The sequence below is a fragment of the Malaclemys terrapin genome, chromosome 17, assembly GCF_027887155.1.
Source record: "Malaclemys terrapin pileata isolate rMalTer1 chromosome 17, rMalTer1.hap1, whole genome shotgun sequence".
NCBI classification, from domain to species: Eukaryota; Metazoa; Chordata; order Testudines; family Emydidae; genus Malaclemys; species Malaclemys terrapin.
Genome location: NC_071521.1, coordinates 21,597,337 through 21,625,069, shown reverse-complemented (window position 1 = coordinate 21,625,069; position 27,733 = coordinate 21,597,337). Strand labels below are relative to the sequence as shown.

Below are 27,733 nucleotides of genomic sequence, written 5' to 3'. Positions count from 1 at the left end.
GCCCCAACCGCCTCCAGAGCCCGCCCCGCCCCGGCCCCGCCCCAACGGCCTCCAGCGCGCGCCCCGCCCCGCTCCGGCCCAGGCCCCGCCTCCAGAGCCCGCCCCGCCCCGCCCGGCCCAGGCCCCGCCCCGCCTCCAGCGCCCGCCCCGCTCCCGCCTCAGAGCCTCCTGGCGCGCGGGGCCGGATGGAGGCGGCGGGGCCCGGCCCGGAGCTCTCGGCGGCCTGGCACGCGCTGAGCACCGGCCTGGTGCCGCCCGCCGCCCTGGGGCTGGTGAGTGAGAGCGGCAGGGCCGGCGCCGCGTCCCCCCAACCGGGCCCCGCCAGGCTCCCTGCCCCCGAGCCGGCCCCGCCAGGCATGTCCATGCCGCCCCCCGCCCCCTCCGAGCGCCCTGAAGAGCCGCCCCAGGCCCTGCTCTGTGTGACTCGCTGGTGCTGCCTGGACTCGCCAACCCCCCCGCTGCAGGGCCGTGCAGGTTGTGAGCGGCCTGGATGATCCCAGGGAAGGGCCCCTCAGAGGCTGTTCGGGGGCTAAGCTCCTGGGGGCAGGGAGGGTCACGGGGCTGTACAGCACCTGGCACAATGGGGCATTAGCTGTTTGGCCTCTTGGTGCTACTACAGTAGAAATGTGTATTGTTAATAGCTGAACAAACCAGGTCAGAAACTAGGAAATCCGGAGTTAAGAGGCCCAAATATCCAGAATTTGACAGGTTCGGTAACTAGACGGTCTTAACGCCGCTGTCCTAGGCACAGCCACCTCCTTGTGACATTGCTCCTTTCAGGGACAGGATCAGAAATACAGACCACTGGTTTTCTCATGTGTGTCCCATATTTGTTTCTAGGGTTTGTTACTGTGCTGGCCTTGCCTCTTCTCAGAAATGCTGTAATTTCATGATCTGGGAGGTTTGCACATGGACACATTGCTAGCTCATGGCTAATTGGCAACACATGGGATCATAGAGCCCCACCCTGGGAGCTCGTGAGCATCCTCAGCTCCTTGCAGGATTTTTGGGGGAGGAATGTCCACTTTCACCATGCTGTGTACGTGTGTTATAGATGAGTAAGATATCTTGACTTTCTTTTTTTAATAGGGCATCACTTGGACAGTAGAGTTAAGGTAGTGCCTTTGGACCTCTTATAAGCGCAGACTTAACTCTGAATTTCCTCCATCCGAAGAAGTGGGCTGTAGTCCACGAAAGCTTATGCTCTAATAAATTTGTTAGTCTCTAAGGTGCCACAAGTACTCCTGTTCTTTTTGCGGATACAGACTAACACGGCTTCTACTCTGAAATCTGAATTTTCTGGGTCTCTAAATTTTGTTTATATCCAGTTGTTCTTGAAAAGTGACAAACCAGAGAAATGGATGTCTGCCTGCATTCTAAGAACATTTGTATGTGGGAATTTCCTTAGTTTGTGTTCCTCCAAAGTCCAAGATGGTCACAAGAGGATGTCCACAGGCCTTGGGATCTCCACAGTAGTTCAGAGAGTGCCCCTGTTTTTAGAATCTTCTAATTTGGGAACCAATTCACTTTGCATTGTCTAGAAAAATGCATCTTGTTTCTAAATCTAATCTGCCAGCTCTGAGGCTGGTCTGAGTATTTCTGCTGGTTTTCGAGGGTTTACCTGAGCCATTATTAATGCTGAATGGCTGCCGTTGTGGCTTCCTGCTCTTAGACAGATAAATAGGCCAGTCAGCTTATGGCTTCCATGGCAGCTGCCAGCAAGGGGAGCAGTCGATGCTAATTGCAGTGTTCATGCTTGTGATGTGGGCACCTTCCCATCAGGAGCAAGACTCAGACCCCAGCCTCTCCAAAGAGGGAACACCAAACAGCAGTTGGTTGGTAACCTACAGTCACCCTGACACACATGTGACCCAACTCCCTACTGATGACAGGCTCCGTTCATATCCTGCTCGCTGTTCTCTGAAGTGGTCTCTCTTCTGGTTTGCAAAGTCCAGCGTTAGTAATTTTTTGGTGCCAATGCTTGTATTTAACTTAATGTCTCTCTTTAGGCAGCACCCAGATCCAGTTCAGTGGAGCTGCTGAAGGACAGCGATTTGCGGGCTGCTGTGGAAGTGCTGCAGCGCTATGACTTGCACTCTGTCCTAGAAGAGTGGTTCACTGAAGTTTTACAGACAGACCTTCAGGCAAATATAGCTCCTGAGTTCTGGAATTGTATTGGCCAGTATGAAAACACGGCCGAAGAACCACAGTGCTCCTTGCTTCTCCTGGATGCGTTTTGTCTGCTCAAGTGCCGCCTAGACCCTTATCTAAACAGCTTGGACCTTCTGGAAAAATGGACCAAAATGGGCTTGCTCCTTGGAACAGGCTCCCAGATGCTGCGAGAGAAAGTCTACACCATGTTCAAAGCCATCCTCTTCTTCACCACCACAAAGACTTTCCAGGAGATGATCCAGCAGTTCTACAGCCGCACCTTCAAGATTTACATGCGGCAGTGGAAGAAGGGTGAAGACAGAATGAACGCGTGCGAGAGCAGCATGAGTGAAAATGAACAAGAGAGTGATATGGAGGATGGAGGAGGAGACGGCCTGCAGTGCATGGGCTGCAGCAGTAAGAAAGAGCAGTGCTGGTGTCCCACAGCCATGGAGCAGTTTCAGCAGCTCAATGAAATCCTGTGCGTATCTTAGAGGGAGGGGTCTGTTAGACAGAATGAACACACAACCCGCATAGGAGCCCATCAGCAGGCTACATAGGTTTTTAAGGCCAGAAAAGACCTTTATGATCAAGTCTTCTCTGGACAGCACAGACCAGAAAATCTCACTCAGTGGTGCTTGCATCAAGCCCATGATCTGTGGTTGAGCATGTTATTAGACAAACAGGTTCTGGTGATGCATGAGCATACATCTGATGGTACCAAGGGTGCAAAGCACAGTTGCCCTTCATTACTCCTCAGGGATATATGGAGAAGGCCTGAATAAGGGGGAATCAAACAGGACTGTTTTTAAACCCATTAGAAATATCAGGTCACTGGCAGTGTTTGGCTGGAAGCTGCTATAGGCGATTGGAGAACTAATGGGGTTATACCATCACAGGAGAGAATAGGACCTGAACCCTTGAGAGGGGAATGGATTCTTAGTCTATTTAAAATCTCTTGGTTTTTATTTTTGTTGCTGATTTAATGCAAGCTCCTGACAGGCCCCTGGGAGAAAAGATTTGCTAAAGAGCCAGACCCCTCTCCCTTTGGTTGAGGGATGGGAAAGCTCCCACTCCAGTTCTCTGATCCTCTGTGCTGATAGGGAGCTATAGCTGGACATTCTGTCTGTCCCTAAGATTACCCACCGAGGATTAACAGAGTATTGTATGTGTAAAAAAAATATATCTAACCCCCAACTTGATGTAACGTTAACTGAACTTTTGGCTTTGTATAAAACCAAAGACCAGGAAGGAATGAAAGGTCTAGGAATGTGACTCCTTACCTTCTCTGCCTGGCTGGGAATGGAAAAAAAAAACCCCTTTGTGTTATAAGTTTGGAAAGGAGTTTCTTCCTTTGTAGTGTTGTTTGATGAACTTTCTGATGGCCAAAACCTGTGAAATGCTCAAAAGGCATTATTTTTGTTATAAGTAACATTTCATTGTATAGAATATATGTATTTTGTCTCCAGATCTGCTTTTCCCCAATAGACTAGTGTAACAATTTGATATGATTTGGACTATATCACGTTATACCATATCCTGTTGTTTGGAATCCATGAGTTTTATATTGTCTCACTAATTTTCTTTTCATTAATGTCTGATGTTGTAAGTTTGGTTCTAGTTGCCCTATTTTCTAATTTTTTTCCTTCCTAGTGGATAAAAACCCTTCCCAAATAAACACCCTGCTTACTGAGCAAACCCAATCCCCCTCAAGTCTGTGGCCCCGTTATCCAGCTAGATGTTTACATAGTGCCAATCGCCTTGGTATTTGAGCACCCAAGAACCATACAATGTTGACATCTGGCAGGGTTAGAAATGCTCCTCTGTCTATGTGGAGAGAGGCCAGTTCCTAATCTGACACATGCTAGCCAATGTGCAGTATGGACCTCTACCCCTTCCCTCTCCTGAACCCAGTTACTTTGCACTTTGTTTTGTGCTTTTCTGTCTACATGTTCTGAACGAGGCCACTGTTTATGTCTGCAGTCACAGGCTGAACTTGCTGGAGAGAGTGAGTGCGAATGCTGTCACCACCATCCTGCACAAGATGATAGAGGAGAGGATGGAGCGCAGATGCAGGGGAGAGTATGAGCACTCTTTCCTGAATGAGTTCCAGGAGGTAAGGCCCACAGCCACCAGGAGCTGTTCTGGTGGCGGCATGTGCTTGTTTCTGTCACAAGTTAAAGGGCTGATGTCAAAATGAAACTCCTATTTGAATAAATCCTAACTTGACCTGCCAAGCCCCCTAAACTGTTGACATAGAAGCCCATGGAAATACTCCATTTCATAGAGTCACATAGTTTCAGCCCGGAAGGGACCATTGTGATCACCTAGTCTGACATTTTGCATAACACAGGCCATTACAATTCATTGTTTCCCCTGTATTAATTAAAGAATTAATTCAGGGTTATGCTGGAGGTCAGAGTAGATAATCACAATTGTCCCTTCTAGCTTTCAGAACATAAGAACGGCCATACTGGGTGAGACCAAAGGTCCATCTACCCCAGTATTGTGTCTGCTGATAGTGGTCAATGCCAGGTGCTTCAGGGAGAATGAACAGAACAGGTAATCATCAAGTGACCCATCCCTGTCGCCCATTCCCAGCTTCTGGCAAACAGACTAGGGACACCATGCCTGCCCATCCTGACTAATAGCCATTGATGGACCTATCCGCCATGACTTTATCTAGTTCTTTTATGTACCCTATTATAGTCTTGGCCTTTACAACATCCTCTGGCAGAGATGTTTAAACTCTATGAATCTGTGTACTGAGCCCAATAATTGGTGTTTGGCTGAAGGATAATTTCTAGAAAAGCATCCAATTTTGATCTGAAGACCTCAAGAGATGGAGAATCCACCTCTTCTCTTGGGAGTTTGCGCCAATTGTTAATCACCCTTGTTAAAAAATTGTGCCTAATTTCTAATTTGAATTATCTGGCTTGAGCTTCTAGCTATTGGTTCTTGTTCTGCCTTTTTCTGCTAAATTAAAGAGACCTTTAGTATCTGCTGTTTTCTTCCCATAAAGGTACTTGTACACCATAATTAAGTTGCCTCTGTCTTCTTTTTGATAAACTAAGCAGATTGTGCTCTTTAAGTCTTTCACTGTAAGGATTTTTCTCCAGCCCTCGAACCATTTTTGTGGCTCATTTCTCCATCCTCTCCAATTTTTCAGTAGCTTTTTAAAAATGTGGACCTCAGGACTGGATGCAATATTCTAGTATCGGTCTCACCAGTGCCGTATAGAGAGGTGAAATCATCTCCCCAGTCCTACTCACTCCTCCCCTGCTTATACATCCCAGGATTGCATTAGCTCTTTTTGCCCCGGCATTGCACTGGGAGCTCATGTCCACTGTGACCCCTCAGTCCTTGTCAGAGTCGCTGCTTTCCCATATACAGCCCCCTATTCTGTAGGTACATCCTGCATTCTTGGTTCCTAGATATATAACTTTGCACTTGACTGTATTAAAATGCATTTTGTTTGAATGGGCCCAGCTTATGAAGTGATCCAGATCACTCTGTATGACTGCACTGTCTTTATTATTTACCACTCCAGTCTTTGTCATTCACAAATTTTATAAGCATTGATTTTATATTTACTTCTAGATCATTGATGAGAACGTTAAATAGGGTTGGACCTACCCAATCCCTGGAGAACCCCATTAGAAGCTCCCTGTCACAGGGTGACTGCACCCTGCAAGAAAGGGAGCAGGGTTGAATTCACCTGCTGCCCAGTTGGGTTTAAGGGAAGGTACCTTGAGTCTTATAAAGAGGGAGAGAGCTGCAGAGAGGACCCATGCTGCTGATAGTGTGGGGGCAGAATGAGGGCAACCGGCTTCAGCAGTGTTATTGAGCATGCTCAGTACAAGCCAAGCAACAAATCTGAGGGGGGCACATGATCCTGCATGTCCCCCCATGTTGCCTCTGGACTAACAGCTGCATCATTTGGGAGCATAATGTAGTAAAATCTCATTCTGTGGGCAAGTTAGTGATAGAAAGATAAGGGCGATGTCATTTGATTTGTAAAAATCTACAGAATCCTAATTTCAATGGTGTCACCCTCTGTGGCAAGGCAGCAGGGGACTCACTGCCCCTCAGCTCCCAGGTCCTCCAGTTGGTGGAAACAGTGTAGTCAGAAATGGGGTAGGTTGGGTATCGTTCAAAAGCCCTTTCTCCCACAAACGCAATGGAACCAAACGTGACAAACCTAGAACAATTATGTAGATATATATTCGAGAAAATGTTTAAAAATCAATGTTTTTTAAATTATACTTTATTACAGGGATGCATTGTTCACATAAAGATACCCACCTTTGGTAAACCTAGGGAAGTTAGCCTTGACATGTGGGATTGAAAACATTTATTCATCAAAGTCATCATCAGTGTTGTCTCCATCTAGGGCACCCTTGTTAGACATGTTGTCACGCTGATCGTTGTCCATGCGGCACTCACACATCTCTGTGCAAGGCAGGCAAACGTTTGCAGCATCTGGTTTTTGCACATGAGCATTTGATTAGCTAAAGAATTGATTCAGGAGTGCATGGTATTCACACGCAACTGGTGTGATCAGCCCATCCTCCAAGACCCATCCATGTCTGATGGGGAAGGTAGTTTTGGATGCATTCAGCCATCCCAGAGTCATTCCACGGCTTGATAATTTGCCCTCTTGATAGCAGGTAAAAAAGCATCCCATGTTGGTTGGCAATTTTTCTCCTTTTCTCTGCTTCTTGCAAAACATCCACCAATATAACTCTGCAAGTGTTGTAATGTTGGTCTTCAAATGGTAAACTCGGCACATGAACACTTCCAATGCATTTATGATCTCATCAGTGACTGTCTCAGGCATTCGGAGCACCTTCAGAGCAAGGAGAGAGTCTTCAGAGACTGAATCAAATGCCTTCTAGTAAGATAATATGGTCTTTCCAGCCACCCTTCCAGTAGTGGCACATCCTGAGCATAGAAACCTGGCAGTGCAATGGCTTTTTATGGTCTGAGTTATAGGAAAACATCTCTGAGGGATATACAGCGATTCTGTTCCCCAGCAGCAGGCACAAAAAGAATCTTGCGGAAGTCTTGGGTAACATCTCACAGAGAATACTAGAGCGTCTGAATCTTGTGCAAAAATCTGGAGTTAAGTAGCACCTCTCTCTGTGGCATTGATGGCATGCAAGATAATTTTAGTGTCAGCCTCCTCATGGGAATAACAAAGAAACTCCATAGAACAGTGGGAGGCAGAAGCTTTATTATGCCATGCGATGACATTCTTCGAGAAATTCTTCTCATGCTGGAGTGTTTTCTCCACAGGCTGTGTGGTTAACTTGTCCTTTGTGTGGGTATGAGACAGTTCATTGTGATGTTGGAGATGTTGATGGAATCAATGATTTTGTATTGGACAAGCGTAATACCATGGAGTCTCTCTGGTAATATTTTTAATTGATTCCTCTACATACATGTCAAACGCAAGGTGGACTTCATCACAGGTCCAATATTTTCTATGTAGCCTCATAACGAAGTGTTCAGCCAAATCTCGGCAGGTGTAAACAGTTTGTTTGTCGAGAGCTTGTACCTCAGCCATACCATCTATGATTGGTACTCTGAAAGGCCTCTGCTGGTATAAGGTATCAGTCACGTTGTCAGTAGGTGCTGGCTTATGAAAAACATGCAAGATGAGCATTAGTTTGCTTTTCGCCTGGCACATAAGTATTCTGTTGTATTCAAACATCAGTTGTGGCACCATGGAGAACTTGTATTTCCCAAAGTCTCACGTAGATCAACATCACACTGAGATCTGGGCATGACCAGGAGATGAGCAAACAATGACCTATCTGCAGTCAGCTCTGTAAGAGTCTCTGCCACCTTCACTCTGACTTTATTCTTGCATTCTTGATTGGAACCCATAGATTGATGGAGCCTTGGATAATTCTTCGTGTTTTGAAGGCTTCTTACAAGTCATGATCCAAAGTAACCATTTGACTGACAGCTTTAGCTGTCTCATCACTGAAGACTGCTTATGTCATGATATTAAGCTTTGGTCCATCAGATGTGAATGGATTGCAAGTGTGAGTAACCTCATCCTGTAGCTTAAAATTGCCCCTTCTTGGCATTTAACAGCATTTAATGAGTCTGGATGGTGCATGGTTGCTTCTGGGAAAAACATCCCAGCCATGCAGCCACTTAAACTTTACTTTCCATGCTATGCTCTTGCTAAGAGTGACTGCTTCATTCAGTTTCTCACCTGATTTAGGTGCTGAAAGTAGGTGGATGCCTTTGGGTTCTGGTTTACCACAGAAGAAGCAGTGTTTTCAAAGTGCATGCCACAGGACCTAGTATAAGGCGAGTCTTACCCACAGCTGGCACTTTTACCAGCATCTTCAACTATTTCCTGATGCTCAGTGTATTTCCTCTCCAACCTTCCCTAATTCAGTTTATGGACACATTTCTTATAGCGTGTAAGGTACCACTGAGCATTGTATTTAACTGAGTCTTCTGCGGTGGTATGGTCCAAAGATTGAGGAAGTCGTCAGTACTCATTGTTTCCCCATTGATGCCTAAAAATGATCAAGACCAAAGTAAAAACAAGGATTTTGTAATAAATTACATTGGGGTTGTAGTGTATCAGAGGGGTAGCCGTGTTAGTCTGAATCTGTAAAAAGCAACAGAGGGTCCTGTGGCACCTTTGAGACTAACAGAAGTACTGGGAGCATAAGCTTTCGTGGGTAAGAACCTCACTTCTTCAGATGCAATGGGGTTGTAATTAATTACGTAGTGTATATTACGTAACTGCGCATATAGTATGCGGATGGATTCCAGTAATTTCTGGCTGGATACTGACAACTTAACCAGTGCCTCATTACAGCTCTTTTGGCATAATAAAGAAGGCTGATAATCAGTACTACTGAACTGCTTCTTTTTTGCTGATGGCTCCATGTGGCCAGTAAGGAGGGTGATCGGGTTTGTTGTCTGGTAGGAAATGCTACCGCCATCCCTAGTGCTGGCCCTGGGGATTCCTGCTGGGGAAGAGCCATTCATTCAAGGATGGGCATCCCCACGACTTTGTGAATGTAGATCTTCAGCAGGTGGCAACTTGGTGCTGCAGCATTTGGCAGTGTACCTGGGGCACATCTCAGGAGGCTAGGAAATGCAGCTCCAGTCACCCCCCTTTCATAGGGATACAGGTACGTCAACACGCGTCTCTCTCTCTTATGCAGGTCGTGGAAGTCCTCTCTGCTGCAGGTCTGGCTATTGACTTGCGACGATCTCGTAGGGTACATGGTTAGTGGCTGTGCTCAGAATATAGCATGTCTGCTGGACACATGAGATCTGTTGTGTTAGCAGGAGTGGCTTGTGGGATCTGTCTCATGGTGTTCCTGTGGTTTATTTCAAATCTGGCTGCATCTGCTAACTCACTCCCCCAATGATGCTTCCTCTAGCTGCACTGCTGTCTATTAGGGACCAGTGATCTCTAGTCAGAGCTGGGTTTGGACCATGGCAGAGGGCAATGCTCCTCTCAGGTGGCTAGCGTGGAGTTGTGTGCCCCAGGAGCCTGCCGTGAATGTCATAGATTCCAAGGCCAGAAGGCACCATTGGAATCAGCTAGTCTAACCTCCTGTATAATACAGGCCAGAGACCTGCCCCAAAGTAACTCCTACAGAAGATCTTTTGCTCCAGTCTTGATTTTAAAATTGTCAGGTGATGGAGAATGCACCATGACCCTTAGTAAATTGTTCCAATGGCTAATTACTCTGTTAAAAATGTACACTTTATTTCCAGTCTGCTGAAGGTGTGTGGGATGGTGGCTGGCACGGTTGGGCTGTGTGGCTCTCGCTATTGTCCCTCTTGTTGTGCAGTGGATCGAGAAGGTGATTGGCTGGCTTAGCAGAGTGTTCCTGCAGGACAGCCCCATGGCTCACTCCACCCCAGAGGCCAGCAGCACCCTGAAGCGCTGGAGGTGCCACGTCCAGAGGTTCTTCTACCGCATCTATGCCAGCATGCGCATTGAGGAGCTCTTCAGCATCATCCGTGGTGAGCATGACCACTGCCTGCTGCCCAGGCTGTGTTGACTCTCTCTCTCTCTCTCCTTGCTTGCCAGCCCAGACCTGCCTCGTGGCCATGCAATCCTGCTTTCCCCTCCCCACATGTCCTGGGGCATCTTGTGCTCTCCCATCGCCTCCTTATGGAGCCTGGCACCCTCTCTGACTGCTGTTTTGGGTTGTAGATTTTCCAGAGTCAAAGCCAGCTGTGGAGGATCTCAAGTTCTGCCTGGAAAGGACCAATCAGAGGCAGCAGCTGCTCAGCTCCCTGAAAAGCGCTCTGGAAATGCGGCTTCTCCATCCCGGTGAGTGTTTCATCCCTCGTGTGTCCCCCAGGGGCTGGGCATGTGTGAGTGGGGATATCCTGGAAAGCCGCTCTACCATGGCAAGGTGAGCGTATGGTAACCATGTCCCCGCCCCCTCCGCGCTAGTGCGCTCTTGGATATCAGTGTGTTGTAGGAATGCTCTGTCCCACACCTCGAGTTCCCCTTTTCTCTGCAGTGCCGCAAGGAACCGAGTTAGAAGGTTGTCTTTGCTCAAAGGCTTCTCCAAAGTGCTGTATGGGCTGAGTGCTCAGTGTGTGCTGAGCTGGTTCTCAGCAGCTTCCCTGGTTGGAGTCTGCTGCCCAGACACGTGGAGCTTTGTCCCTCCATCTGACCAGGGCACTGCAGCAAGCACCTCTCCTCCAGCTCTCTGGATCTAACTAAGGCTCCCTTAGGGCCCTTCCTGGGTCCGAGCTTTGCTCTCTGCTCTGAGACTCTGCCTGTTCTTCCCCCTTGCTTTAGGAGTCAACACGTCGGACATCATTACTCTCTACATCTCGGCCATCAAGGCCTTGCGAGAACTGGACCCCTCCATGGTTATCCTGGAGGTGGCCTGTGAGCCCATCAGGAAGTACTTGAGGTAAGTGTGAATGGGACAATTTAATGAATCTTCTGATCTGCCAGTAGATTTTAAAACTGAAATCTAACATCTCAAACTGGCAGATCTAGTTTAAGTGTTATAGCCGGTAAAGGGATAGAATTTAATTAGGGTAACCCTTTCTGTTGAGTCCAGGGAGCACTAGCTTACTAATTTTAAGCTCTAGGTTCTTTTATTTTGGACAGTATTTCTCAAACCAAGACACTTGGTTATTCTTAGCCAATTAACCATTTATTAAATTCACAAAGAACCACATCAGTAAACCATCATCCATTAAGCGTAGATACAACAAACGTTCTAGGCATGTACAGAACACACAGGCAGTCTTGTGATTAACACAGATCTATTTTGGGGCCCAAGCAGCTGTACCAAGGAATAATCGATTTATAATCTCAGGCTATTGACTCTTTAGCACTCTAATATGTTTGTCCCACTTCGAATAATTCACCAGGGAATAAGGATGCACTTGACTTAAGGCGTGACTAGGAATGTGGTCCCTGCTATTGGAATTGTTTGGTACGAAGAGGACTAATTTAAAACATCAAGAGCAGTTTCTTAAAGTTGTTGTGTAAGTTTTTCTTAGGCCAGTTTGCTTGGTTTTATAAAGGAGGAATATGCATATAGCATTAGTTAGTTAAAATCCAAGTATGTTTATTTGAGGTCTCATTGGAAAGAACAGGTTTCAGAGTAGCAGCCGTGTTAGTCTGTATCCGCAAAAAGAACAGGAGTACTTGTGGCACCTTAGAGACTAACAAATTTATTAGAGCATAAGCTTTCGTGGACTACAGCCCACTATATGCATCCGAAGAAGTGTGCTGTAGTCCACAAAAGCTTATGCTGTAATAAATTTGTTAGTCTCTAAGGTGCCATTAGAAAGAACGTAGCCCCAACAAGATGGCTCTATTAGTCATGTTAAAGGACACAGCGAAATACAATCTCTAAATGAAATCTCATCACTTTGTAATCCTGGTAACAATTGGATCGGGAGAGTCTGTCCATGTGGCTGGTACAGGTCTCGCTGGCCCGTCTGGGTTCTGCAGCGTATTTGCGGGGTTCAGTCAGAACTCTAAGTCCTGTGACCGGGGAGGAAGGCAGAGGCTGTCTGACAGGGTCCGTGGAGGACTTGACCATGCCCAGTTATCTACACTGGGTAGTTCCAGCACTTCCTTACTGTTTGTGGGGGCAGCTCTGCCCTTTTGTGCACCTTCTTTAATCTCTCTGGATGAGGGATCAAAATGAAAGTCTCAAACCCCAACATATTCAGGGATACTCCCTTCCTGTGGCCCCTGCAAAGAAAGGGGTGGTAAGTCTACAGTGCTGCCAAAGATCCAGCACCAATGTAGGGAGGGTTGGGGAAATCGCTCTGGCTGGGTGTCTGAGCCCTTGGCTACACTACACAGTTTTGCTGACAGAACGGTGGAAGTGTACGCATTACAATGCTCCTCCCACCGACGACAACTCCTGCTTTGCCGACAGAATAAAACCACCTCGACGAAAGGTGTAGAGCTTTTTGTGGCAAAGTTAGTTAAATCGCCCTTACTGGCCTCCAGGAAGTATCCCACAATGCCATGATTGCTCTGCTCACTGTTTTGAACTCCACTGCCCTGCATTCAGCTACACAGGCATGTGCCCCTCCCCTTTCAAAGCCCTAGGAAGCTTGAAATTCCTCAGTGTGAAGAGTTCACATAGCTACTGCCCAGCTGGGCATGCCTGCTCCTGGCAGCAAACACATTCCTGCCTGGACTACAGGGGAGGGGGTGGATCTCCTTGGTTTGCGAAGAGGAGGCTGTGGGAGAACTTGTGGGAGAATCAAAACATTAATACAGAATCCTGCTCTCCTGGGCTAGGAGCACAGCAACAGGCAGGCAGGATGGGCTGCTACTGGGTTGGGTAAGAGACTTGTGCTGTGCAGAGTGGGGATGGAGGTGGGGGGCTGATGTCAGGGTGTCCCCCTCCCCCTGCCGGTGGTGGTGGGGGAACAGAGGGACACCAGCTCTCTGCACCAGCATGCTGACACACATACACACTTCCCCAACACACATTCTGTCTCTCTCTCCTCTCCTCCCCCCCCCCCAACACACACTCTGTCACACACTCTCCCTCTCCTCCCCCTCAGCAATGTCAGTTTGGTCAGATTACCGAGTGCTACTTTAAAACGTGATTTACAATGTGTTGCTTTTCGGGGGCACACAGCAATCATTACTAGGTTCATAGCACAGTGCAAACAAACAGTGCCAGGCTCAGCACACTACAGCAACACACATCACTGTGGCTCAGTGTTAAAATACTCCTTCAAGCCTCCCTCAGCTGAATAGTCGCCCTTTGGGCTCCTCTTGTAGCCTTGTGTTCATAACGCACAGCACAATACTGAAGAGCAGTGCAGGATCCAGGCTTTCTGACAGAGATGGCTGGGCTGCAGGTTACCGCGGCAGTTGAAAAGCAGCTGGCAATCTAGTAGGATGCCCATGGGATGATGGGATTGAGAAACCTTCATCATGTGATGCTATCCACACCCCATGAGGCATTGCAAACCCATCCCAAAGCACCCAGTGGCCAGTTGCATGGTGGGATCACTACCCACAGTGCACTGCTCTGTGTGTGGTGCAAGCAGGGCCGGCTCCAGGGTTTTGGCCGCCCCAAGCAGCCCCAAAAAAAAAAAAAAAAAGCCGCGATCGTGATCTGCGGTGGCAATTCGGCGGGAGGTCCTTCGCTCCAAGCTGGAATGAGGGACTGTCCGCCGAATTGCCGCCAAATAGCTGGACGTGCTGCCCCCCTCCAGAGTGGCCGCCCCATGCACCTGCTTGCCAGGCTGGTGCCTGGAGCCGGCCCTGGGTGCAAGAGATGCTATTGTGGCAGTGCTTCACTGACACAAGAAGCATAGTGTGTACATGCAACAGCGGTTTAATTACAGTGGTGGCTGTACATCAGTGTAACTTGCGTCGACAAAACTCTGGAGACAAGGCCTGAGTTGGGCTCAGCCTGTCCGTCTTACCTGGAGTCTGCTGTACTCTTCTCTGGGTTGAGGTAAAGGTCTCCAAGCTAGGAGTTCTGTCTGTGGCTTCAGGGCTCACTCCTGCAGTCCCCTGCTTGAGGCAAACCTGCACCTCCTGCCCCTGCTAACTACATCCTCCTCCCTATCATACAAGACTGACAGGGCTGGAGGGGCAGGGTTAGCCCCTACCACCAGGACATCTCTGGCACTTTCCTCTCTGGTCTGTACGCCCTGTCACACTGTCCATGTGAGCGTGGCTCGTTCTGGGCTCCTGCACAGGGACCTCAAGTTTTACACGCTGTTGCAGGTTAGTTGGAGGAGGGCAAGTCTGTTATTTTTATTGGACACTTGCTAGTGGCAATCAGGTTTCAGCTGTTTCTGTGCTACTTCCATCGATACCCAGTAGATGGTGCTGATGTACAGTAAATTCCTCTGATCCTTTTCTTGATGGAGGGTTTTTGTTTCTTTCATTTCAAGAGTTGTACTGCTGTATTACCCAGACTATTAACTGGAACGACCCCCTCTTTAAGCAATGGTGTTTAGTATTGCAAAGCTATGTCTTGGTTAGATGCTCAGACCTTTCAATATTCTGTTTTGTGCCATACAACTCAGAGCTTGCAAGGCCAAAGGGACCATTGTGATCATCTAGTCAGTGACCTCCTCTCTAACGCAGGCCAGAGACCTGTCTCAAAATAATTCCTAGAGCAGAGCTTTTAGAAGAACATCCAGTCTTGATTGAAAAATTGTCAGTGATGGAGAATCCCCTGCAACCCTTGGTAGATTGTTCCTATAGCTAATTACTCACTGTTAAAAACCTACACCTTATTTCTAGCCTGAATTTGCCTCGCTCCTAGCCATTGAATCATGTTAGCTCTTTCTCACCTAGATGGAAGAGCCTGTTGTTAAATATTTGTTCCCCATGTAAGTACTTAAAGACTGTAATCAAGTCATCCCTTAACCGCCTCTTTCTTAAGCTAAATAGATCGGACTCCTTGAGTCTGTCACTATAAACCATGTTTTCTTATCCTATAATGGTTCTCATGGCTCTTCTCTGAAACCTCTCCAATTTATCAACGTCCTTCTTGAATCGAGCACACCAGAAATGTACACAGGATTCCAGCAGCAGTCGCACCAGTGCCAAATACAGAGATAACATAAGATTCCCCTGTTTATGCATCCCCGGTTCATATTAGCTCTTTTGGTCACATCGGCACACGGGGAGCTCATGTTCGGCTGATTATCCACCACAACCCCCAAATCTTTTTCAGAGTCACTGCTTCCCAGGATAGAGGCCCCCACCCTGGAAGCGTGGCTGACATTCTTTTTTCTGAGGTGTATACATTTACATTTAGCCACATTAAAATGCATATTGTTTGTCTGTGCCCACTTTATCAAGCCATCTGGTCCCCTTCGTTAGTGACCTGTGCAGTTTATAATTTACTACTCCCCCAGTTTTGTGTTTGACAGCTGTACATCTCATGCCAGGCTGGGCTGGGCTTACTCCTTTGCTGACCCCGCCCCTTTCACCCCCTGCTTTCGGACAGGACCAGGGAGGACACGGTGCGGCAGATTGTGGCGGGTCTAACGGGCGATGCCGAAGGGTCTGGTGATTTAGCTAATGAGCTCTCGAAAGCTGACCCAGTGACGCTGGAAAATGGCCAGGAGAGTGACGACGACATCTCCGAGCCAGAGGACTGGCTGCCTGACCCAGTTGATGCTGACCCAGGTTAGCCGCAGCTGCCCCCATCCTGACCTGAACGTTCCGCAGCCTGTGACTTCCTCCTTGTTCCCTTTGGTGGCGGTGTGAGTGAGCGCTGCTCGACCCCAGGCCCTCCGTGGGGCAGAGCCTGGGGAGATGGGGGGGCTCTGTGTCTCATGTTCTGGTCTGGCATGTCTTCTTAGGGAAGTTGAGTTCCAAGCGCCGCTCCTCGGACATCATCAGCCTGCTGGTGAGCATCTATGGGAGCAAGGATCTGTTCATCAATGAGTACCGCACACTGCTGGCCGACCGTCTGCTGCACCAGTTCAACTACAGCGCTGAAAGGTGAGGCCGGCACCCACCCCCAGGGTCTGCAGGGGAGATGCCCCAGCCAGGCAATCCCAAGAAAGGCCTTGTCTGATGTGGGGCTGTCTCCGCAGTTCTGGGTTCCCAGCCTGAAATCCGTGATCTCACTCACTGAACTGTGGCTGTCTACTTGGACACTTGTCATTGGAGGGAGACTGGAGTGAAATGGCCTCTGGCTTTGTGTGGCTAGTGCCAGGAGAGCAGCATGGGCCATGAGAGGCAAGGAACCTGGCAGTGTGGGCCAGGATCTTTGGAAGGGAAGGTCAGCCACAGAGCTGAATGCCTGGCCTCTCAGTCTGTTACAGGCTGCCCTGGGCAGCCCTGAGACGCTAGGAAGAGGATGCTGTGCTGCTCAGTGAGGGTAAAGAGTTCGAGTCCAGGGAAGAGAACAGGCTTTGCCCCTCCCCAGGATCCTCTTGGCCCCATCACATCTGCTTCAGGGGCACTGGAGGCCTGCAGAGGCTGTTATGTGGGGAGGCAGCATTGCCCAGTAGGAAGAGCATGGGACTGGGAGTCAGGAGACCTGGGTTCTGTCCCAGCTCTGCCTCTGACTTGCTTGCTGACCTTGGGCAAGTCACGTTGGTTCCTCCACCTTTGGAATGGGGCTCATGAAAGCCAGGCGCTCTGGCAAGGGGGCCAGGCATGCTGCTGTGGTGTTAGGGACGGCAAGGGCAGGTACAAACTGCCAGCCCAATGGCAGGGGGATGGGAAGTTCCTGCAGCAGCCCCAGGCTCAGGGGGTGAACATCCTGGAAGTGGGCGTGTCCCTCACTCAAATGCCTGGGACCATCCGCCTGAGGTAGCAGAGACTGCAGGGGCAGCTTGTTCAAAGGGACTGCCATTCCCCGCTGTACTCTGTGCAGGGGACTCAGCTTCTCTTCCCAAGGTCTTGTTTGTGATCCTCTGCCTCCGTCGTTCTCAGGGAAATCCGCAACGTGGAGCTGCTGAAGCTGCGATTTGGCGAAGCCCAGATGCACTATTGTGAGGTCATGTTAAAAGTAGGTTCTTGATGATCTAGCGCCAGGGCTTGGTGTGTGCTCCACAGCACGTCTCGCTGACTCAGAGAATGGCAGCCAGGGGTGGCCTGTGGGACGCTTGCCTTAAATCTGAGCCTATGCCTTGGAGAGGGGCCTCTGGGGGTATTGCAGAGTAAGGTGGGGGCTTTTGGAGTGGGACAGAAGCAGCATGAGGAATGGGAGGGGCTCCCTGGGACTCTGGATGAGAGATGGAGGGGGCTCCATGGGGAGTGGGGGTGATGTGGGGGTCCCAGAACTGTGGTCAAAGTCCTTCCATATTTTGAGCCCTTGAGTGGGTTTGCTGGTGAATCTGGGGCTGTCATCCCGTCTGTCATTAGAGCAGGTACAGCAGGCTGCCGGCGTGGGGCGATCCCTGCTTCTCCCTGGCCGTCTGTGCTAAAGCCAGTCTGGTGCTCTCCTCAGTGGATAGTGGGGACAAACGGCCATCTGATGTTCACATCCTCTCCTGCAGACAGTTCTCATGCCCCCTTCTCCAGCTCAAGTCGCTTGGCCTGCTGAGGGGCCCAGCCTTGGTTCTGCTTCGGAGAAAAGCAGAACCAGGAGAAAAAGCAGGCACTTTGAGCTGGGTGCTGTGTCCTGCCTCTCCCCAGGATATGGCTGACTCGCGGCGCATTAACACCAACATCCGTGATGAGGAAGAGAAGCTCCCAGAGGAGGAGAGGCCCCCATTTAGCCTCGTTGCTGTCATCCTGTCTAGCGAGTTCTGGCCACCACTGAAAGAGGAGAAGCTGGAGCTCCCCGAGCAAATCAAGGAGGCCATGGAAGCCTATTCCAAGAAGTATGAGAAGTTAAAGGTGAGGGAGCCCTGTGATCTGTCTAGCTAGGGCAGGGGATGCCTTGCAGTTAGCAATGGGGGGCAGCTGGCACCCACGAGAGAGAAAGCAGAGCCGGGCTCCCTCACCCTTGGCTTTGGAGACCCTGTTCCACCAGGGGCTGCAGAGCGGGCGGAGAAGCTGGAGGCAGCACGGTGGGTAATTAGAAAGAGAAATGGCTGGTTGCTGCCAAAGCTGTGTTCTTGGCCCTTCCAAGGTGCTGTTGCTCCCCATCTGGTGCCACTTGTTCCCTGCATCCCTGGCAATGCACGTCTCCTCATGGGTCCTTAGGCTTCTCCCTTCGTCTCCAGCAGCCTGTAGCCCTTTGTGGCAGAAGACACCTTTGCTCATGCCCCTTTAACCAGACCTTGAGTCAAGGTGGAGGCTCCAAGCTCCTTCTCCTCTGTGTAGAGATGAGGGGTTCTCATCTCTGTGAAGCCAGCTGCATGGACTTACCCGGCCTGCTGCGCGCCAGGCAGAGCAGAGACCAAACGTTAGTAAGACCAAAGAGGCAGTTTGTAGGGTGCCTGCTGGCTGAGGCCAGCCCTGCACAGTGGCAGTGGTTTAACAGAAGGGCTGATTTTATCCACATGTGGCAAACCCGGGGCAGCCGTGTGTGTGGACGCTCCCGTATTGATTTCACACAGCTTAGAGCAGCTTAGCTTGTGTGAATACGTTCTACAGGCACAAGCTAAACCAGTAGAACCTGTTTAAAACCATTATAAATGTTCACACACGAGTGCACCAGCTTAGCCAAAGCAACTGAATTCAAAGCAGTGAGAGATGTGTGCCTGGAAACCCAGCTGGTTCCCATAAGCTAACCTCCACACAGCGGCCTCAGCATGGGGACAGCAAATGGAAACCTGGCATCTCTGAATTCAATCTCCACTGCCCGGCCTCTTGCTGTCTGAGATCAATTCTGTCTCAGGCTGGAAGTTGGCCAGGTCCGGGGGGCTTCCTGGGATCGTTGTCATGCCAGACAGCCCGTCTGTGTCTAGTCTTCCCCTAATAGGCCTTTGCCGATGGGGAGGGGAGATGCACATGGTGTGGGGTGCCAGTGCCCTCCCCACCTCCAGGATCCTGTCTAGGGAGGAAATGCCAAATAGCCTCTGTCTAATGGTTTATGTCCCTGGCCCAGTGGGCAGAGAGCTCTCAGCCTACGAGGTGATGCCCATTCCCGTCTTGGAGAGGCTGCATCACTCCTAAAGGAACCCTGCTCCGATTGAATAGCTCTTCTGGACAGAAACAAGCCCCAACTGCCCTCAGGCCTTCTTCCCAGTCCACCCCTGCTGCAGCGCAGTCTGAAGAGGAGAGCAGCACTGGGTGACGCAGGGCCAATGTTGGAAAGGGAGGGGTTGGGCAATGGCCTGTAGGGGGGAGGGGGGAGGCAGAGGTTAGGTCCAGAGGCCTGAGTAACTGTTGGGGAGGGGCAGCTCAGGGGGGCTGTACCTGTGTCTGGTGGGAGAGCAGTGGCTGTGTGGGGCTGAGCACGGTGCAGGCTGCAGGGAGTGGCGGTCAGTGTGATAACAGTGAGTGACCTGTCATGCATGTGAAGTGTGAGTTGCTGCTGCTTCTGCTTCCAGGCCATGAGGACTCTCAATTGGAAGCATCACCTGGGCCTGGTGAACCTGGATGTGGAGCTGGCGGATCGCACTGTCTCCCTCTCCGTGTCTCCTGTGCATGCAGCCATCATCCTGCACTTCCAGAGCAAGAGTGAGTGAGGCCAGGTGGGCCCAGCCAGGCTCCCTGGTGTGTTCACCACTGCCCTCTGCTGGGCAGGACAGGCCACTTCTGCTCTCACAGACCTAACACTTCGACACTTAGGCTAGCAGATCCAGAGCCCACTGAATCTGGCCATGGTTCTTCTACTCTTAGTGCTGCTCTGAGAGAGGCCTGTTCCCCTGCGCAGCAGCTCAGCACACACCTGCTTTCTGCAACCCATTGCGCAGTTACCCCCTGGCAGCTCCTCCCTCAGTTCCCGCCACACTTGCCTGCCCCCTCCCTGCTCCCACGCCCTGCCCCCCAGCTCCCTCCCTCTGGTGGTGCCAGTTCAGTGCCATCCCAAGTGCACAGAGATTGCCACAGTTCCCTCTGAGTAGCCCGTTCAGTGACTTCCTAGGTTGGGGATGTTTGGAGGCCTGGGTCGGATGACTGTTGATATAGAGGAGGTGAATCTGACTTTTGTATTCAGTGAAACTGCAGGGCAGCAGTGCTGGCACTGGTGAAAGGAAATCCTTTCACACAACACAATTAGCCCAAAGAACTCATTGCTACAAGAGGGTAGAGAGGCCAAGTACTTAACAGACTTCAGAAAAGGCCTGGCCATTGATATGGATAATGAGAACATCCACTGTTACATTAGAAGGGCTAGAATCCTGCGTAGGCATCTAAGCCTGCCCTTCACGTACAGGGTTTGGGAGAAACATGATCCCAGAATACCCCACCATGGGGATTCTTGCCCTTCCTGTGCAGCCTGGTTTGACAGGAAGTTGCTGCTGGGGACAGGACACTGGGCTAGAGGGAGTGCTAATGTGATCTGCTCTGGCAATGCCTGTGCTGATGGTATGCAGGCTCAGGCCTGTGTGGTGGCAGTGTTATCTTGATGCTGGGCTGGGCATTGCTGTGTTGAGTCCAACTCCCATACTCCGGAGTGACTCTACTCCTCCTTGTGGTGCCTATGGTCCCCCTCAGGTACATGGACGCTGGCGGAGCTGAGTGAAGTGCTGAAGGTTCCCGTGACATCGCTGAGGCGTAAGATGACCCTGTGGCTGCAGCAGGGCATCCTTCGTGAGGATCCCCAGGGCACGTTCACAGTGATTGAGGAGGAGCAGAAAGATCTGGTGGAGAAGGTGGTTCTGATAGACAGCGATGAAGAAGGCGACTCTGCCATGGCATCACAGGCTGACCAGAAAGAGGAGGAGTTGCAGGTACTTTCCTGAGCACCTTGGGTGTTTCCAGAGTGGGAAGACCCTCGCCATTCCTTTGTGTGGTGGTTTGTTGCTCCATTCCAGTCACCTCCAGTTAGCAAAATGACCAGTCTAGGGCGAATGGGGCTAATGCTCCCACCTCAAGGCTGGGCTGCGAGGCACAGGCTAGGAGCCAGCCATACACAGTGTCTCCAGTCTCTGGAGGGACTCTGTCCCAGAACCAGCTGCTTTCAGAGGGTCCCGAGAATTCCTAAAAGCAGTGATAAGCCAGCTCCTCTGGCTTGGAATGACCACTGTCCAGCCAGAGGCGCCTTGGGTCATGCCCTGGGCTCCACCATTCTTTCTGGGTTCCTAAGAAGGGGTGTGAAGTCCAGCAGCCAGAAAGCATCCTGTTGGCGTCAGACATTGGGGATTCTGTGGGCACTAGGAGAGGATAAGGAGAGCTGCCATGGAACATGGAGGGACTCAGCCTGTACTTGGCCACTGGGAGTCGTTAGCGCACTGCCAGCCAGAGCTTGTTCCCCAGCATTGTGTCCTAAAACACCTAGCGCTACTGTTAGGCATTGACCCTGCAAAGGGTGGGTCTGTATGGCTCCGAATGCAGCAGAGTGCAGCACGTGCACTGTCAATCCTGCAGATCTCTTTCATGCTGTCTCAGGTGTACATCTGCTCCCAAAGGCTCTGTTCCCGGATTTGTAGTGAAGCATGTGGGATGCCAGGCTTGGGGGTGTGGTTGGGATTTACCTCCGCCTTTGTGTCCCCCTGCAGCTTTTCTGGACGTATATTCAGGCAATGCTGACCAATCTGGAGAGCTTGTCCTTGGAGCGGATTCACAGCATGCTGAAGATGTTTGTGATGACGGGTCCGGTGGTGACAGAGATTGACATCCAGGAGCTGCAAGGCTTCCTCCAGAAGAAAGTCCGGGACCAGCAACTCATCTACTCCGGTGGTGTCTATCGCTTGCCTAAGAACTGCAGCTAGAATGTGAGCCTCCCCACCAATCCCTGAGCACCGTGCTCCCGTGCAGCCATTCTGCCTGCATTCAGCACCTCCGTTACACTTGCTTCAGGTGACATCCAGGCGCCCCTAAGCACAGGCTCTGCCTCTCCACTGGGTTGCCGTGGTTTCTGGGATGCTCTTTCTCCCCATTGGCTGCTCTTTGCGTGGAGGTAGCTCAGCAGTACTCTGGACTGAAGCACAGTGCACCTGGAGAGGTCCTTTGAGCTGGGCCAAGCAGAGGGGCTGATGCCAGCAAGCCCATTTTGTCCTGTATTTTGGTGTCTAGGGTCCATTTCCCTGGTTAATAAAAATGCTAGCCGTGTTTCTCTTAGAATGCATTGACTCCTTTCTTCCCTTCTTGCCCCCCAGCAGAGCCCTCGGGAATCCCCCCTCCCTGGGCTGGAGGAGCTGGTATTCCAGTGTCTGCAGGCCAAGATGCTCTCTACTCTCACCCGGGCCTCCACACAGCCTGTGCTGCTCACAGCCCATGCAGGGGGAGATGGGCTCTTGGCTGCAAGAGCCATCTGGGTCCTGTCCTGCGGCTGGAGCAGCTTCCTACAGCTGGCTGTGGTGGCTAAGGCGCCACTTAAGGCACCTCTTGGCATAGGCAGAGGAAAAGCTTTCGTGCAGGCTAACCAATCTGCAGGACTCTCCCAGGGAGCGTGGGGCTGACCATTCAAACTCGGGGGGGGGGGGGGGGAGCCATTTCAATCTGCAGCTGCCATTGGCCTATGCCACTGGGAGCAGGCGTTAATTGGCCGAATGCGACCCTGCGGTGCAGGTATTGGGAGTCACTTGGTGGTGTAGGCTGGTCATGGGGAGAATCAAATCCAGAACTGTTCAGACAAACAGCTTCATGGAATCCTGCTGTTCTTCTAATGTGTGTTCATTGCATATCAAACCCACTCTAGGGGCGCCTGAGCAAACGAGATCGGAATCTAGAAACAGCAGTCTCAATTGGGCTGCATTGTGAGCATCCCTGTGGGCCTGCCCACCACGAAGACACAGAGGGCAAGGCGGCCACAGTCATCCCTCCATTTCCTCTTACCACCTGTGGCAGCAAGATGGCATGAGCAGTGTCCTCCCGCTACCCTTTGGTGGAATTTTCTTGCAGTTTCCTCTAGTTCCTTAGCTAGGTTTAAATTCCAGAAAAATTCCCTGTTAAATTATTTTTTCAAAAATTAAAATTAATTGATTAAATTTCTCCTAGGTTCTTTGCATCATGATCTTACCATTTTAGGTTAACTTCTGTGTCCTTGGGGGCTTCACACCCTGTCCTCCTTGCCCCAGACTCATTCCACTCTCACACAGCCATAGCTGCTGTCTTTTGTCTTGGTGAGAGTCATTTGGTAGAGTGCAGCACGGTTTGCAGTTCGTTTCTAACAGGACAAGATAATCCAGGAACACTCACCTGAAGTTGTACTTTGGCTGCTTGAGAGAGGAACTGTAGACCCCAAGGAACAGGCAATGACCGATGAGATGGAACTGGTCACTAGGGACGTTGGCTGGACCAGCTAAAAATCCTCAGTGCCATCGGACAAGAATCCAAGACCAAAGACCACCTTGGTACCTGCTACCACTGTGGCACTGAAGGCCAATGCCACCTCCTCACCAAGGCCAGGGAGATCTGATCACTGGGCAGACATGATTTCTGATACTGATCTCCCTCTTTCCACAAGGAGAAGCTTCAGCCCTTCCTCTCTTCCCAGGAACTAAGCTTGCTCCTAGGGCAGGGTCAAGTGATTCCAGCTCAACTTCCAGCTCAGTACTGAAGAAATACAAGACACCCTCAGTGCCTACAACTGCCATTCGGCAGTTGCCCTCTTGACATCAGCACTGGCTGATCGAAAGTCGCTGTGTCTCTGGCATGCCTTAGGCATCAGTAGTATCACACTCAGCATCGGTACAGATCTTAGACCAGGCCTGCACAACTCGTAAAGCGGGAGGGCCATATTACTCCAAAGAAAACAGCTGAGGGCTGACCCCCCGCCCCAACTCCTCCGAAACACACCTTTCCCCCTCCCATCGGTTCATTGAGGGGCAAATCCCAATGAGCCTTTATAGACCCCAGGGGCCAGCTGTGGCCAGGGGCTGTTCCCATACCAGGTTCTCCCCCCGAACTCCCCTGGAGGGTGCACAGCCCCCCCGCGAGCCCTCCCCATCCCGGCAGCCTGCGCCCCAAGTCCACTCACTGGCTTTGCTGGGCTTGGTCCGCTGCAGCAGCTTGGCAGGGAGGAGCTGCCTTCCGGAGGCACCAGAGAGCCAGAGCCATGGAGGAGCCGGTGCGGTGCAGGGGGGCAGCAGCCCTGCAAAGGCAGCGGCGTGGCTAGTGGGGAGCAGCCGCGCCTCCTGCCCAGGCTGCATCCCGGGGGCTCCTGCAAGCTGCAGTGGATGCATGCGGCACCGGCCCCCTATGCGCCCCCCGGCTGCCCCCTCGCCGTGCTCGGGCTCTGCGGCTCCCGGGAGCGTGAGCCACCACCGCCGTTGCCCCTCCCGGAGCAGGCTCAGGGCCCCGCGCCCCGGCAGCTCACATGCCTGGGAGCCGCAAAGCCCAAACATGGCGAGGGGGGAGCCGGGGGGCGCACGGGGGCCGCTGACCGCATGCATCTGCTGCAACCTGCAGGAGCCCCCGGGGGGGGGAGGGTGCGCCAGGCCACAGTCTGGGCAGGAGGGGCAGGGGGTGCGACTGCTCCCCGCTAGCAGTGCCGCTGCCTTTGCAGGGATGGTGCCCCCTGTGCCGCGCTGGCTACTCCATGGCTGGGGCTCGCTGCCCCTGCAAGCCGACGCTCTGGCTCTCCGGTGCCTCCGGAAGGCGGCTGCTCCCTGCTGAGCCAGGGCACCGCTTTTTTTAGGGTTACCATATTTCAACAATCAAAAAAGAGGACGGGGGGAGAGCTCCACCCGAGCCCCGCCCACATCCACTCCCTCCCACTTCCCACCCCCCTCAGAACCCCCAACCCCCCCTGCTCCTTGTCCCCTGACTGCTGAGACCCCCCTCACCCTAACTACCCCCCTAGGATCCTATTCCCTACTTGTCCCCTGGCTGTCTCAACCCTTATCCACACCCCTGCCCCCAGACAGACCCCCAGGACTCCCACGCTCCATCCAACTACTCCCTGCCCCCTGACAGGCACCCCCTCCCCGAACTCCTGACCCATCCAACCCTCCTCCTGCTCCCTGACTGCCCCCCGGGACTCCCCTTACCACCATGCTGCTCCATGTGGAGTCAAACCAAACAAGCTGCGGAGCACACAACCCCTCCCCCACAGAGTGCTGCGACACTGAGGCAGGGGGAGGGACTCTGCCTGCTGGAGGCCAATGGGAGCAGCTAAATCAGGCCCAGGCGCCCAATCAGCCGCGCCGCACTCTGCGTGAGTGGAAGGAGGAAAAATCCTGGACGCCCCCAACCACTAGGCGCCCTACGCGACTGCCTAGTTCGCTGGCCCTAGTGGTTGCACCGGCCCTGGGTAGGGTGACTAGATGTCCCGATTTTATAGGGACAGTCCTGGTATTTGGGGCTTTTTCTTATATAGGCTCCTATTACCCCCCAACACCCGTCCCGATTTTTCACACTTGCTGTCTGCTCACCCAGCCCTGGGTGAACCAGACAGCCGTACCCCGCTGCTTGCCCGCAGGCTGCACAGTGAGCCCAGGGCCCGCAGGCCGCATGTTGTGCAGGCCTGTCTTAGACGTTTGCCTCGAAGTTCAGCACCACCTCTCTTCTCCAGCCCCCCCCTCTAATTTCTGGTAGAGAACTTTCTTCTCTCTGTTCACACAGATCAGGGAGGCTTCTCCAAACTAGGGACACTCGCTTCAGAGCCCCAGGTTATCCACCTCCGTGGCAGTGGCTCAGCCTTATCATAATCAGCCTTGTCCCTACAACAGCCCATCTTGGCCCTGTTGGACATACTGGGGACTTCCATCCATGAGCTGAATTCCTTCCGATCAGTCACAAAAATGCAGCCAGTTGCACTCTCCTCCTGCATCCTTTGCCAGACCCCCAACGGCAAACATGGAAGAGCAAAGACAATCTGCAGACCAAGAAAAGGCATGTCTTGAGCCTCCATCATCTCCTAAATATCTATCATTGTCTTCTAACGAGGCAGTCTCCTCAGCTCCTAATGATTATAGAGCCTTCTAAGAGCTGCTGTCTTGTATAGCTGAGATCCTCAAAATAGAAACCTCAGTAACGAGACCAAGCTCACAATCTTTGACATATTACATTCTTCCTCAGCTGCCAGAATAGCATTGCCAATGAACCATCTAAAACTCTGGGGGAGACACCAGCAACGTTAGTCCCAACTGCTAAAAAGGCAAAAAAGTACCAAGTAGCACAAAAGGATTTTGAGCAATTTTGCACCCAACACCGGGTTTTAGTGGTCCCTGCAGTTCCCAAGGAGGCCGCACAAAGAGCACTGCTAAAGGTGAGTACCCACAGAAATCAGACCTCTTGGGGAGGAAAGCTGATTTGTCAGTGCCACTTCCGCTATGAATAGCAAACTACCAAGTTCAGTGTAGTAGCGAGAGAGCCTGGAGCACTGGGATCTGAAGCCTGAACCAGAGGCTGTGAACCAGTCAGGCCGTATATTAAAGCAGATAAGCATCTAGTTGCAGTGGTCCCCAATGCGGTACCTGCGGGCGCCATGGCGCCCACTGGGGCATCTATGTGTGCCCACCTACTGACAAGGGAGCGCCCTGCCGCTGAGGAGCGTGGCCGCCAGACAAGCAGCTGCCGAAATGCCACCGAGAAGCAGCAACGTCAAGAAGCATCGCCACCGAAATGACGCTGCTTCTTGGCGGCATTCCGGCGGCGACGCTTCTTGGCGTTGCCGCTTCTTGGCGGCATTCCGGCGGCGACGCTTCTTGGCGTTGCCGCTTCTTGGCGGCATTCCGGCGGCGACGCTTCTTGGCGTTGCCGCTTCTTGGCGGCATTCCGGCGGCTGCTTGTCCGGCGGCTGTGCTCCTCGGCGGCATTTGAGTGGCTAGTCGTCCAGTGCCCGCCACACTGAAAGGTTGGGGACCACTGATCTAGTGCATGAACTTGGCAAAGTTGTTGCTAGTGTACTAGGCAGTAGATACTTACATAAATATATTCCAGCTAGTACGGATACACCCCAATCTAGTACAAGATACGATGGTTTGACAAAGTGATGAATAGGGATAGTTTGTCCAAGATATCCGGAGCAAGGGGAGGTAACAAATAGATGTCATGAAACCTATAAGGTGGTGCGTAAATTGCTTATCACAGTTGTTTGTCTCAGTCTATAAGTGTGAGGTACGGTACCTCGCCTTTACCCTTTATGTCCTACGGGACAGCAGAGCCACTCGCTGCTGCCTGAGCCACTCCTTGCTACTGGGCACTCGTGTTAGTGAACCTGTAACCATGGAGTCAGGGCACTAGGATTGTGCCTTGAGGGCAATAAACTTGGCTGAGTGCTTTTGTCACTGAACTGTGCCTGTGGTTTTTTTTTCTCCCCTAGTTGCTTTCTCCACCTTCTGAAATAAAAAAATGGTCTCCAATACATTCCAAGAACTTGCTGGATAATCTGTGCCCTGCGGTGTTATTTTCCCAACAGCTGTCTGGGTATCTCATGTCCCCCATCATCAAAGTCCTGTGCTTTGGATGATTTAGTTTTTTAAAAAAAAGCCGCCTCCACCTCTTCTTCCTCATTGGTAATCTAGAGTAGACCCCTATGCTGACATCACCCTGGTTTTTTACCCCTTTTATCCTTTCCCAGAGGCTTTCAACAAGTCTATTTCCATCTCAACCTCAGTGCAAGTGTGTACATGTTTGATATACAATACA

At 51.3% G+C, this 27,733-nt stretch overlaps 1 protein-coding gene across 1 annotated transcript; it reads left to right on the top strand.

Moving 5' to 3' along the window:
• Positions 1-153: 153 nt before the first annotated feature.
• ANAPC2 (anaphase promoting complex subunit 2) lies at positions 154-22,261 on the top strand. The gene is made up of 13 exons (XM_054007383.1): positions 154-272; positions 2,010-2,632; positions 4,135-4,267; positions 9,993-10,167; positions 10,361-10,480; positions 10,961-11,078; positions 15,633-15,814; positions 15,991-16,132; positions 17,075-17,150; positions 17,780-17,983; positions 19,585-19,714; positions 20,693-20,928; positions 21,697-22,261. The coding sequence occupies exons 1-13, from the start codon at positions 186-188 to the stop codon at positions 21,907-21,909; spliced, it is 2,439 nt and encodes an 812-aa protein (XP_053863358.1). The 5' UTR covers positions 154-185; the 3' UTR covers positions 21,910-22,261.
• The last annotated feature ends 5,472 nt before the right edge of the window (positions 22,262-27,733 follow it).